Raw genomic sequence first — 12,129 nt, forward strand, 5'->3', positions numbered from 1 at the left:
GAAGAAGAAAAAGGTAAAGATAAAAATTATGAACAACAAATACATATCTATCAACAAGTGAATCTAAAAATCAAGTGAATAAAAAATCTGATGAACAGAATAAACTGGTGAATATAATAGAATCAGGGGCATAGAAAGGGAGTGGACTGACAATTCTCGGGGGGAAAGGGGTGTGGGGGTGTCGGAAGAGACTGGACAAAAATCATACACCTATGGATGAGGACAGTGTGGGGCGGGTAAGGGCAGAGGGTAGAGTGGGAACTGGGTGGAGGGGAGCTATGGGGGGAAAAAAGAGGAACAACTGTAATAATCTGAACAATAAAGATTTAAAAACAAACAAAAAAAAATGTGTGGTTCATGGGTGGAAAACATGGTGGCATGATGAAGGTACAACACGGGAAGATAAAGGTGTTCTTGATGGATGGTGTCAATCTTTTCAACAGATCTGATACAAAGAAATATAGTGAGAATACAGTAGATAGAAATATAACTAGAGAGCTGAGAGAAAATTTCTGATCAAGAAAATACTTCATAATTAAGATATAAATATGATTGCTGAGCTAGCAATATAGCCCTAGTAGAAATTGTTTAGCATAAACCTATTATAGGTCAAAGTTGCATATAGCTGCAACTTGAAATAACATTACCTCATTGAACCTGGGACCTTTCAGTTCGCAGGCCGACGCTCTATCCACTGAACCAAACCGGTTAGGGCATGATAGGTTTCTCTTAGGAGTCACCTTCCTTGAAGAAATATAATGTGTAATCTTTTATTGTTTAAAATCTGATTTTCTAACTTTTATCTCATTTAATAAATCTCTTTCTGTAACATCTCTATAACAAAAGCAGCAAAAGAACAGAAATCCAGGTCTATATAATAATGGAAGATTGGAAAGGGACTCAAATTCTCCAGCCGAAAAAATGGGATGAATAGCATATCCCAATTTCCACATAATATAATGTTCCAGAGTAATTACTACACAGACTGACACTAGAACACAACTTCCTAAGCACCTACCAGTCATAAAAAAGATAACACATAACTGGTTGAGGGTAGAAAGGGAGACAAGAATAAATGAACTTTACTTGCTGCAGCTGATACACAAATCTATCTGTTATTTAGGACAATTAAATTACCTCCTTCTTACCTTTCTAAGATGTTAATGAGAAACTTACAGCTTTACAAAAGTAGGAAATAAAAAAACATATGCTACAAACTATATGAGTATCATAATCTTGATAGGTTTATCTTTTTTTTAAAAAAAAATATTTTATTGATTTTTTACAGAGAGGAAGGGAGAGGGATAGAGAGTTAGAAACATCGATGAGAGAGAAACATTGACCAGCTGCCTCCTGCACACTCCCTACTGGGGATGTGCCCGCAACCAAGGTACATGCCCTTGACTGGAATTGAACCTGGGACCTTTCAGTCTGCAGGCCGACGCTCTATCCACTGAGCCAAACCGGTTAGGGCATGATAGGTTTCTCTTAGGAGTCACCTTCCTTGAAGAAATATAATGTCTACCTACAGAATCATTTAATCTTAAGGCTTGGAAATCACCTAGTAAAATTTGTTCTCTATGCTGCTTCTTTCAAACTCTTATTCAAGATTCAGCCTTTCAACATTCTTTTTAGGGCATAATATAATACCCCAAAAGTAAATACAATACTCTAGATTTGATCTGATCAACACACACTAGAGTGAAATTCTCATCTTCATCTTCCACTTGAATGTAAGACTTGAAGCCATAAAACTCCTAGGAAAAAACTAAAAGCAAACACTATAAAACTTTTATAAGAAAACAGAATTACAACCAGCTCTTGTACATGTACAACATTTTATTTATTTTAAAATAGATTTTTATTGATTTCAGAGAGGAAAAGAGAGGGAGAGACAGAAACATCAATGATGGGAGAGAATCACTGAGCGGCTGCCTCCTGCACACCCCCGACTGGTGATCGAGCCCGCAACCCAGGTATGTGCCCTTGACCAGAATCAAACCTGGGACCCTTCAGTCTGTAGGCCAACGCTCTATCCACTGAGCCAAACTGGCTAAGGCATTTTAAAGTCTTCAGAATATTTTTATATCATTTGGTTTCATAACCATCATGATTCTTTGTGAAGCAAGCAAAATGATAACAATTCCACTTATACTGATGGGAAAACCAGGGCCCAAGGACTTAAGTGTCTGGGCCACAGAGGCATAGTGAAAAGGGCATGGATTCTGAGCACACAGATTTGGGTTTGAATTCTAGCTATGTCACTTACTAGCCAAATGACTTTGGATACATTACACAATTTCATTAAGCTCTGGATTTCTAACCTGTAAAATGGAGATAATATTGTTTACCTTTGTGGGTCCTTTCTTGCTTTTAACACGTTTACTAAAAGGTCACTCACCAGTGAGCCACAAGTGTTGTAAGTCTTGAAGACAAAGCAGAACTCCCTACCCTCGAGGGGCTTACATTTTAGTATGGAAGACAGAAAATAAAATATATACCAGTAGAACATGGAAATATTCTATAGGTGGAGAACAGGAAATGCTAAGTTGCAAGTGATTGTAATTTTAGGCCAGGAAGGGCCTCTTTTCAAATAACATTTTGAGTAAAGATTTAGAAGGGAGGGAGAGTCATGCAGATGTGGGATAAGAAACACAGCAGGCAGAGGGACTAGCAAGGCAAAGCCCAACAGGCACGTGCTTACCATGTTCTAAGGATGACAAGGCAAACTGTGGTTTGGAAGAGAAGGAATATGAGGGACAAGAACAGCAAACGAGATGAGAAGTAACAGAAAAGGCAGTGGAAGAGGAAGGATGGTGGTGGTGGTCACACTGAGAAAGGCCCATTGTAAGGACTTTGGTTTCCTTTCAGAGTGAAATGTGGAGATACTGCAGCAGAGGAGCAACATAATCTGACCTAAGTAGTTTTTTTTTTCTTTTTTAATTCTTATTGAATTTATTGGGGTGACACTGGTTAATAAAATTATACAGGTTTCAGATACACAATTCCACACACACCATCTGTACACTGTATTGTGTGTTCACCACCACAATATGACCTAAGTCTTTTTATTAAAAAATATTTTTATTGATTTTAGAGAGGAAGGGAGAGAGAGAGAAACATCAATGATGAGAGAGAATCATTGACCAGCTGCCTCTTGCACGCCCCACACGGGATCAAGCCTGCACCCGGGGCATGTGCCCTGAGTGGGAATCGAACTGTGACCTGGTTCATAGGTCAATGCTCAACTACTAAGCCACGCTGGCTGGGCTGACCTAAGTCTTAAAAGAATCACTCTGGCTGTTGTGTTGAGAATAAAATGAAGGTGGGTAAGGGTGAAAGCAGGCACTATCCTGACAAGAGCTAATGGTGGCTTGAATCAGAGTGATAGAAAAGTAAGTGATGAGAAGTTGTAAGATTCTAGATATAGTTTAGAGCTAGAACCAACAGGAGTTGATAAGAGATTGATTATGTAATGTGAGAAAGAGAGGAGTCAAAGATAACTACAAAATATTAGACTTAAGTAACGGAAAGAACAGAGCTGCCTACTACTGAGATGAAAAGAATGTACGAATACAGGCTTGAGAAAAAAAGATCAGGACCTCAGTTTTAGACACATAAAATTTGAGATGCTCATTAGACAAGTGGAAATGTTGAGCAGTTGGATATGACATCTGGAAATCAGAGAAAATGAATTGGCTGGAGACTGGCATAGCAATGGTAATTAAATGGTGTGTCAAGCCATGAAGGTGGATGGAATCCAGGGAAAGGAGATCCCTGGAGTATTCCAACATTTAGAGAGGTTACAGATTGAACAAGAACCAGATGAGAAAGAACAGATATTAAGAAGAAAGAAAAATCAGAAGAATATATTTTAAAGCAGTCCTCCTCCTCCTCCTCTTCTCCCTCCCCCTTCTGACTCTCTCTCAAAAGAAGACTCAAGCAAACATATCCTTGCAAGAGGATTAAAAAAAAAAAAAAAGAATGTTTCATAGCCTTGGCCAGGTAGCTCAGTTGGTTCGAGCATCATCCCGTTACACCAAGGGTGTGGGTTTGATCCCTGGTCAGGGCATATACAAGAATCAACCAATGAATGCATAAATAAGTGAAACAACAAATCACTCTCTTTCTCTCATCAGTTAATAAGAACGTGTTTCATGAAGAAGGATGAGATCAACTTTATGTTTTTGATAGATCAAACAGATTGAGAACTGAGAATTGAACAATGGATGTAGCCACATGGTAACTACCTTATTAGGAGATATTTTAGTGTAGGGTCGGGGTAAAACTGATTGGAGTGGGGTCTAAGATAAAAGTGAAGATAAATCAAGAGACTGAGTAGCAACAACTCTTTTGAAAAGTTTTACTGTAAAGAAAAGAAGAGGAATGAGGTGATAGCTTGAGAGGGAAGTGGGAATAAGGGAGGGACCTCCACAACTTTTGTATTATAAAATTTTTAAGCACAGAGGAAAGCTGAAAGAATGGTACAATAAGCAACCAGATGCCTTCCACCTAGATTCAACAATTGTCAATACTCTCCCAAATATGTATTATAAGAAAAATGTTTTAAAATGGAAGAAAATCCAGTAGAAAAGGCAAACCTGATGGTGAACAGGGAAGATCTGCTTAAAAGACCTCAGTGAGTAGGGAAAAGGGATGGGATCTAGTACACAAACTGGAAGGACTGGCTTTTACTCTTAGTGATAAGACAGAAAACTGAGCTTGAATGTAGGTAGTAGGTAGATTAATGTTGTGGTGGATGCTTCTAATTCTCTTAGTGAAATGGCAAGCTGACTGTTCTTGGATAACAGGTGTTAGAGGTTGGAGGTCAGAGGAAGTGATAGTGTCTAGGAGACAAGAAGCTATAGAACGGAAAGTATGACTTTCCACTGTAAGATATTAAGGGCCCACTTAAGGTTGTTGAAAGGACTGACTAAATTGGAGAAACAGTAACCTATTTAGTAACCTATTACTAAATTGGCGTAAAAGGTTAAGGGAATGCACTCTGACACATAGCCTGGGGCAAGTTACTTGACCTTTCCATACCCTAGTTTCCTCATCAGTAAAATGAGGCTAATAATAGGATCTATTTCATAGGGTTGTTGAGGTTTAAATGAGGTTGTATATATAAAGTACACAGAGCAATGTCTGGCATGTAGTAAGTACTATAATCGCTAAATACATTACAATATATAAAAAAAAACCATAGAACATAGTTGGTGTTTAAAAAAGAGGGAGAGAGTTATCAGTATGTAGCAGAGCTGGAGTCAGAGCATGTATTTATTGACCAGTAAAGATGTTTAAAATAAGAGTTAGTGAAAAAGGGCAACACCAGTAGGATTCCATATTTAAAAACAACAACAACAAACCATTGTGTTTAATATTAAAATAATGAATTGTGAAATAATACACAATACACAAAAAATATTAATGGTAAGTCTCTCTTGATGGTAGATTACTGGTGGTTACTTATGTTCACATTTTCAAAATAACTTTTATTTTGAAATTAAGAAAAACTGCAACAAAAAACAATGTAGAGTTCACTCAGTCTCACCATAATCAATCCTGTTAATTTCTTTACACATTTGCCTCCTGTTTTTTTTTAAGTTTATACTTGTAAAAAGGTTATGAAAGTAAAACATAACTGTAGAATCATTTTTATTAAAAGACAATCATAATGTTACAGGTAAAGCTAAAACACTTCTGCTTGACAGCTGCCTCCAACTTGACCCCTTGTGCCATTCCTGGAGACAACCACTATTGAGCTTGGTGTGTGCCTTCTAATCCTTACTTAAAAATACTTTTACATATAAATAATTGTATGACTTTAAAAATCCAATATAAAATATGTTTTGAAAGGGGACATATGTAATACTTTCAACAATAAATAATTATAAATATCAACATTTAAACTTTTTTTGTTATCAAAAGTTTCTTTTAAAGCATCTGTTCTTATTGCATGGATAGAAAAACCTCCTTTTATAGCTGAGAAAACTGACAGTTTTTTGGGGGGAGGGGTATTTCTTTCCTTGCATTGTTTGTTTATTCCTAGTTGCTTTCCCCTCTTCCCCCATTGGTTTGGTCTTTCTCATGGGCATCAGAGACTTTCCCTCTGATGTCTGTGGTGAGCCAGAGATGATTTCAGACTGAGTGAAGGACTAAAAAGCTGTCTGAAAGCTTTAGCATATAGTTGGGCTGTTTTTGAACTTCCCTGTACAGTGATCTAGGTCAGTGGTCAGCAAACTCATTAGTTAACAGAGCCAAAAATCAGCAGTACAACGACTGAAATTTCTTTTGAGAGCCAAATTTTTTGAACTTAAACTATATAGGTAGGTACATTGTTAACTTAATTAGGGTACTCCTAAGGCTTAAGAAGAGCCACACCCAAGGGGCCAAAGAGCCGCATGTGGTTCACGAGCCGCAGTTTACCGACCACGGATCTAGGTGGACTTTCTGAAGTCACCACCTTTGGGTCTTTCCTCTCAGTTGGTAAGATTCTTCACAGAAGACTCTTCCAATGTTTTGTATGAAGGGGAGAGTTTAGCTGCTAGCATTCTGGGAGCTAAATGAAAAGAGAGTGCTGAGGAACTCCCCATTCATTGTTCAGTAAGGAGTCAGCCCTATTTCTAATAAAGTGCCCATTCCATATCCCCAGTCCAGAGATAATTGTTTTTCTCTCTCTAGAGAATAAACTTTCAATCTACTGCCAGGGTAGGGATGGGACAGTCACCCAGTGCACAAAGCAGATGAGATTTTGAGAAGTTTTCCAGATAGGCCTTTTCATTTATGTCCTCTCCCTCCTCCAGAAATATCTGGCACTGCCAATTCTTGAGACTTTTGAGGATGCTGTGGTTAAATCAGGTTAGTTTTCATTTCTCCATGGCCAACTAATGATTTAGCTTTTTTATTAAGTCCATGATTATTTCTCCATTTGTTTTCTAGCTTATAAAATGTTGTTGCTATTATTTCCTTTCTCTGTTATCTCCAACCTTATATGTTTATGCTTAAAAAAGAATCCTTTATTATAGTTGCAGTGGAGTTTCAAAAGATAGCATAAATCTGTCATCTTATCTGAAACCCACATAGCTACTTTATTTATTCTGTTTTTAACTTCATTGTGGTAAACTACAGGGTACCCCCCCTCAAATGTATACACACTTTAACAGCTGATAGCTCAATTTTGAAAATGAAATATGTATTAATAAACTCTCCTTTATAATTATTCAGTGTGTGTATACATTTTTTGGGACACTATATCTATACCTAGATATAGATATATGTGTATATATCTATATATATGCCATAAAACTTCCCATTTTAACAATTTTTACGTGTACAATTCAGTGACATTAAGTACACTAGCAATGTTGTGCACCCACCACCATCTATCAAAAATTTTTTATTATCCCAAACTTCATTTCTGTTTTCTTTAATTTCTTTCAGCAGTGTTTTATATTTTTTAGAGTACAATCTTTTATCTCCTTGGTAAAACTTATTCCTAGGTATTTTATTCTTTTGGATACACTGGAAATGGAGATTTTTTTCTTTTTAATTAACTAATTTTTAAAAAACTAAATTTATTGAGGTAACAATGGCTAATCACATTATATAAATTTCAGGTGTATGATTTTATAATATGACATCTGTACACTCTATTGTGTGCTCACCATTCAATATCTAGTCTCCTTCCATCACCTTGTATTTGACCCCCTTTGCCGTCCTCATCCTCCTTCCCACCTCTATTCCCCTCTGGTAAACGCCACACATAGAGCCATGTTCTACATTCATAGCCAGGTATACTCATTATATATTGATTGCTACTTAAAATGCCAGCAAAGTATTTCAGAGTAGATAAACAGACTTCAAGGGTTTACACTTACAGATCCCAAACTGAAAGCAATGGAAAAATATTGCTCCATTCACCGACTATTCCCCAGACTACAGAACTATTCCAATTTGATAGTGTTCTTCTCTACTGTCATTTCTTGTCTTAATCAATACTGGCATTTGACTGCCCCATCACTGTTTCTAAAAATAATTTTCATTACTATTCTTTGCTGCCTCTGTTTATAGCAAAAGCCTTTTCCCCTCTGATATCCTTTTATTACTTTGTGGACTATTTTTCCTTTCCTTGACATTTCTCAATTTCGGCATGAGAAGGATTTGGGTTCTTTTTTCTAAAAGGTGACCTTAACAATAATACTCAGTTAATCCTTTTTAATTTTTTATTTCACAGATATATACTGAGTACCTATCATAGGCCAGGCCCTGTTCTAGGCATTAGGGATAAAACAATGAACAAAACAAAGCCCCTGCTCTCATACAGCTTCTATTCTAGTGGGAGTGTCAGACAATAAAACAAATATGTCATATGGAGTTGGGTGTTAAAAATACAAAAACAAAGATGGGGTACAGAGAGTGACAGGTGGGGTAGGAATATTAGTTAGTTATATAAGGCAGTGATTTTCAACCGTTTTCATCTTATGGCACACATAAACTAATTACTAAAAATTCTCAGCACACCAAAAAATATATTTTTTGCAATCTGACAAAAACAAAGGTATAACTTTGATTTATTCACACTGAATGGCTATTGTGTTGACTGAACTTTTCTTACTTGACAATCTAAAGGAAAAGAGGTCAGTGCATGTTTTGGTATTGCATGTTTTAAATCTCTTGCAGCTCACTGGTTGAAAATCGGCTCACTGGTTGAAAATCGCTGATATAAGGTGATCAGAGAAGGCTTTTATTAAAAGGCGACATTTGAAGAGAGACATGGGGAGCAAGCTCCATGGATATTTGTGGCATGAGTATACCAAAGAGAAAATAACAAGTACAAAGGCCCTGAGGAGGGCATGTGCTTGGAGCAGGGGGGTGGAAGTGGAGGGTGGGGAGTAAGCTTTGTCTCTCTCACAATGTTTACTATATTTGCTATGATTTACTCTTAAAAAATTTTAATATAACCTTTCAGATTTGAACAGATTCAAATTCTGGCCTATGGTAAATTTTATAAAGTTACTTTTATCTTTTAAATTACAGAGCATAATTCAGTGGATATGAACAACTCAACTTGAAATCCTCACAAAGGACCAGAATATAGATTTTCATTTTACTTTATTGTATGCAAATGAAAATATGGGAACTTGGAGAAAATAATTTGAAAGAATAACTAACAATTATTTTATATTCTTCTATAACTGCTAATGATTTTTAGTGGTCTTTTGCTCGCCTTTTTATTTTCTGAACCATTATTGCTTAGCTAAATCACTGCATGCAGAACATAAATTTGCAGTCACATATTTATTATTAAATACTTTGTATGTTTTGAAGACTGTAAAACAGACTATTTTATTTCTTAGTATCATATTGCAAGCCATTAGTTAAAAGTGTCTATATGTTGTTAGACAGTAATTTAAAAAACAATCCAAAAGATTATCAGCTGAAATCTTTAAAACACCCTCAATGGTCTTCAAAAGTAATTTACAAGAGATTTAACAGAATGGAACTTACTCCATGCCCTGTGCAGTCTGCCGTGCAATATCTATAAGTTTGATCATCTCAAATTTGGTCTCAATGATGTGGAGATGGTGATATAAGCTGGAGCCCTCACACCACTGGGTAACAATAGCCAGTTGTGGCTTTGTTGAATAGCCCATGAAGAGTAGAATATTTACATGTCGAGTTTTCCTATAAAAAGAAATGTGAAAGTAAACACTAAATGTTGATAAACTTCAGCAAATCTTTAAAAAAGGCCAAAGAAGTCTACTTATCAGTAAGATTTTGTCAGAAAAAGGTATTTTGAAAAAGGCAAAAGGAAAAATTTAGAAGAGACTTTAGTAATTGTCTAGTTTAACATTCTACTCTTTTCAGAAATATCTTTTTAAATATACTAAACAGGCAACTAGACGTTGCTTAAATACCTTCAATTATGGAAAGTTCATCACTATTTCTCCCCCCCCCCCTTTTTTTTAAGTGGTTCTAGTTTTAGATTTTTTGGTTAAGAAAGAATCATTTTCCTACGACTTCCCCACTGGCTTCCCTGTTCTGCTCTCTGGACTAAGAGTCTTTACTCTATGGAACATAAGAGCTTTCTATGGACCCAATATCCTCAGTTCTGTTGATTACTTTGCCCCCCCTGCAGTTCTAGAATCGCCCCCATTTAGTTGTCCTTGCCTACATACTGCAGTTTGTTAATGCTCCTCAATTTCCAGGGCATGACGTAATATCTAAATGTGTTCTGGTAAGATTAGAATCTTGGGAGTATTATTTACATAAGTGGAAGTATTATTTCTCATAATCAGAATACTACATTAATCCACTCTAAGCTTAATTCTCCGATCAACTGTACAATATAATATTGCATAACAGTTAAAAGAATATGGTTAAAGTTAAAATCTACTCAAACTCTTTTTATCCATTTTGAGTAAGTATAGCAAACAGTGGCAACCACTGGAAAACAGGAGTGAAAGAAGATACTGTCTCTGGAAAACAATAGTTCATACTAACTCACCTGAGTACTCCTACTTCATTCTTGAAGGCCTGTAACTGCTGAGGTGTAGGTGCTGTCACATTCAACATTTTCACTGCCACATCACCTAAAAGGTAATTGTCAATCCAAATGTCAATCTATTTTTTAAGATTTAAAAATATTAAAAACTCTTGTGTATTTTCATGAATTACCACAGCCTTAAATTCACACCATTATTAAACTGCTTTATGATGTAACTTATAAAATAAATTATATCATACCTTCCTTAATTGCATTAATTTTCTAAGGATAACACTAAACCAACAATAATACTCTTATACTGATATTTCAAAATACCAATCCAAAAAAGATAGCCAACCTTGTTTTTCATCTGGAAATTTAATTTAACCAGTTAAGTACCCATGGTATTTTCCAGGTTACTTAACAATATTAAATTAGACACATGTACTGACTAAATGTTAAAACTAAAAATCACAGGTCAAATGGAGCTAGGCTGAAATAGAAAACTACAAAACTTCTTTATTAGAGTACCTAACATTTTTTTCAAATCTACAGATCACTTGTTGCTTTGCTTAGGAAAGTTATTTTTTAAAAAAACTTTGCCCTAGCCAGTTTGGCTCGGTGGACAGAGCGTCAGCCTGCGGACTGAAGGGTCCCAGGTTCGATTCTGGTCAAGGGCATGTACCTTGGTTGCAGGCACATCTCCAGTAGGGGGTGTGCAGGAGGCAGCTGATCGATGTTTCTCTCTCATCGATGTTTCTAACTCTCTATCTCTCTCCTTTCCTCCCTGTAAAAAATCAATAAAATATATTTTAAAAAAACAAAAAACAAAAAAACTTTATGTGAAACAGGTAGAACTCACACACACTGCCAGTGGGTGTGTAAATTGGTATAACCACTTGAAACACTGCTGGCAGTATCTACTAAAACTGAATATATGCATATACAGTGGCCCCATAATTCTTTTCTAGATATATAGCCAGCAAAAATGGACAAATATGCTCATCAAATGACATGACTGAACTAAGAATGTTCACAGCAGCAGCATTTGCAATAGGCCCAAACTGGAAACTATTAAAATTCTCATTACATAGTAGATAGAAAAAGGAATCGTTTTATAGATCATGAATGATCTACAATTACACACAACAATGCAGATGAATCTTATAAACAATGTTGAGTGAAAGGGGTGAGTCACAAAAGAATACATACTGTTAGATTTCTGCTAAAACCAAGATAGTGGTTGCCCTTGGGGGAAGGAGGACATGAGGAGGACTTCTACAATGCTGGTAATGTTCTGTTTATTGACTACAGATGTATTTACTTTGTGATATTTCAGCTACTTGAACACTTACATGCACTTTTATGTATATTATACTTCAGTGTAATTAAATTAACTTATTTTTCCTGATTATCAAAGTTATATAGTGCTTACAGTAAAAAAATTAAACATTTTGAAGAAATAAAGAAAAAATATTTCCCATAATCATATCACACACATAAATGAACATTATTATTTTGTTTTTAAATATATATTTTATTGATTTTTTACAGAGAGGAAGGGAGAGGGATAGAGAGTTAGAAACATCGATGAGAGAGAAACATTGATCAGCTGCCTCTTGCACACCCCCCACTGGTGA

General features: G+C 36.0%; 1 protein-coding gene across 5 annotated transcripts in view; it reads right to left on the bottom strand.

Moving 5' to 3' along the window:
• The window catches only part of BRAF (B-Raf proto-oncogene, serine/threonine kinase), a 93,591-nt gene that overhangs the window by 31,042 nt on the left and 50,420 nt on the right, over nt 1-12,129 (bottom strand). For all 5 annotated transcript variants that reach the window (XM_014546737.1, XM_014546735.1, XM_014546736.1 and 2 more), the window contains 2 exons: nt 10,511-10,595; nt 9,511-9,687 (listed from right to left, as the gene is read on the bottom strand). In XM_014546737.1, coding sequence (XP_014402223.1) covers nt 9,511-9,687; nt 10,511-10,595 — 262 coding nt within the window. The remainder of the gene's footprint in view (nt 1-9,510; nt 9,688-10,510; nt 10,596-12,129) is intronic.

The sequence above is a fragment of the Myotis brandtii genome, unplaced genomic scaffold (genome assembly GCF_000412655.1).
Source record: "Myotis brandtii unplaced genomic scaffold, ASM41265v1 scaffold455, whole genome shotgun sequence".
Taxonomy (NCBI): Eukaryota; Metazoa; Chordata; class Mammalia; order Chiroptera; family Vespertilionidae; genus Myotis; species Myotis brandtii.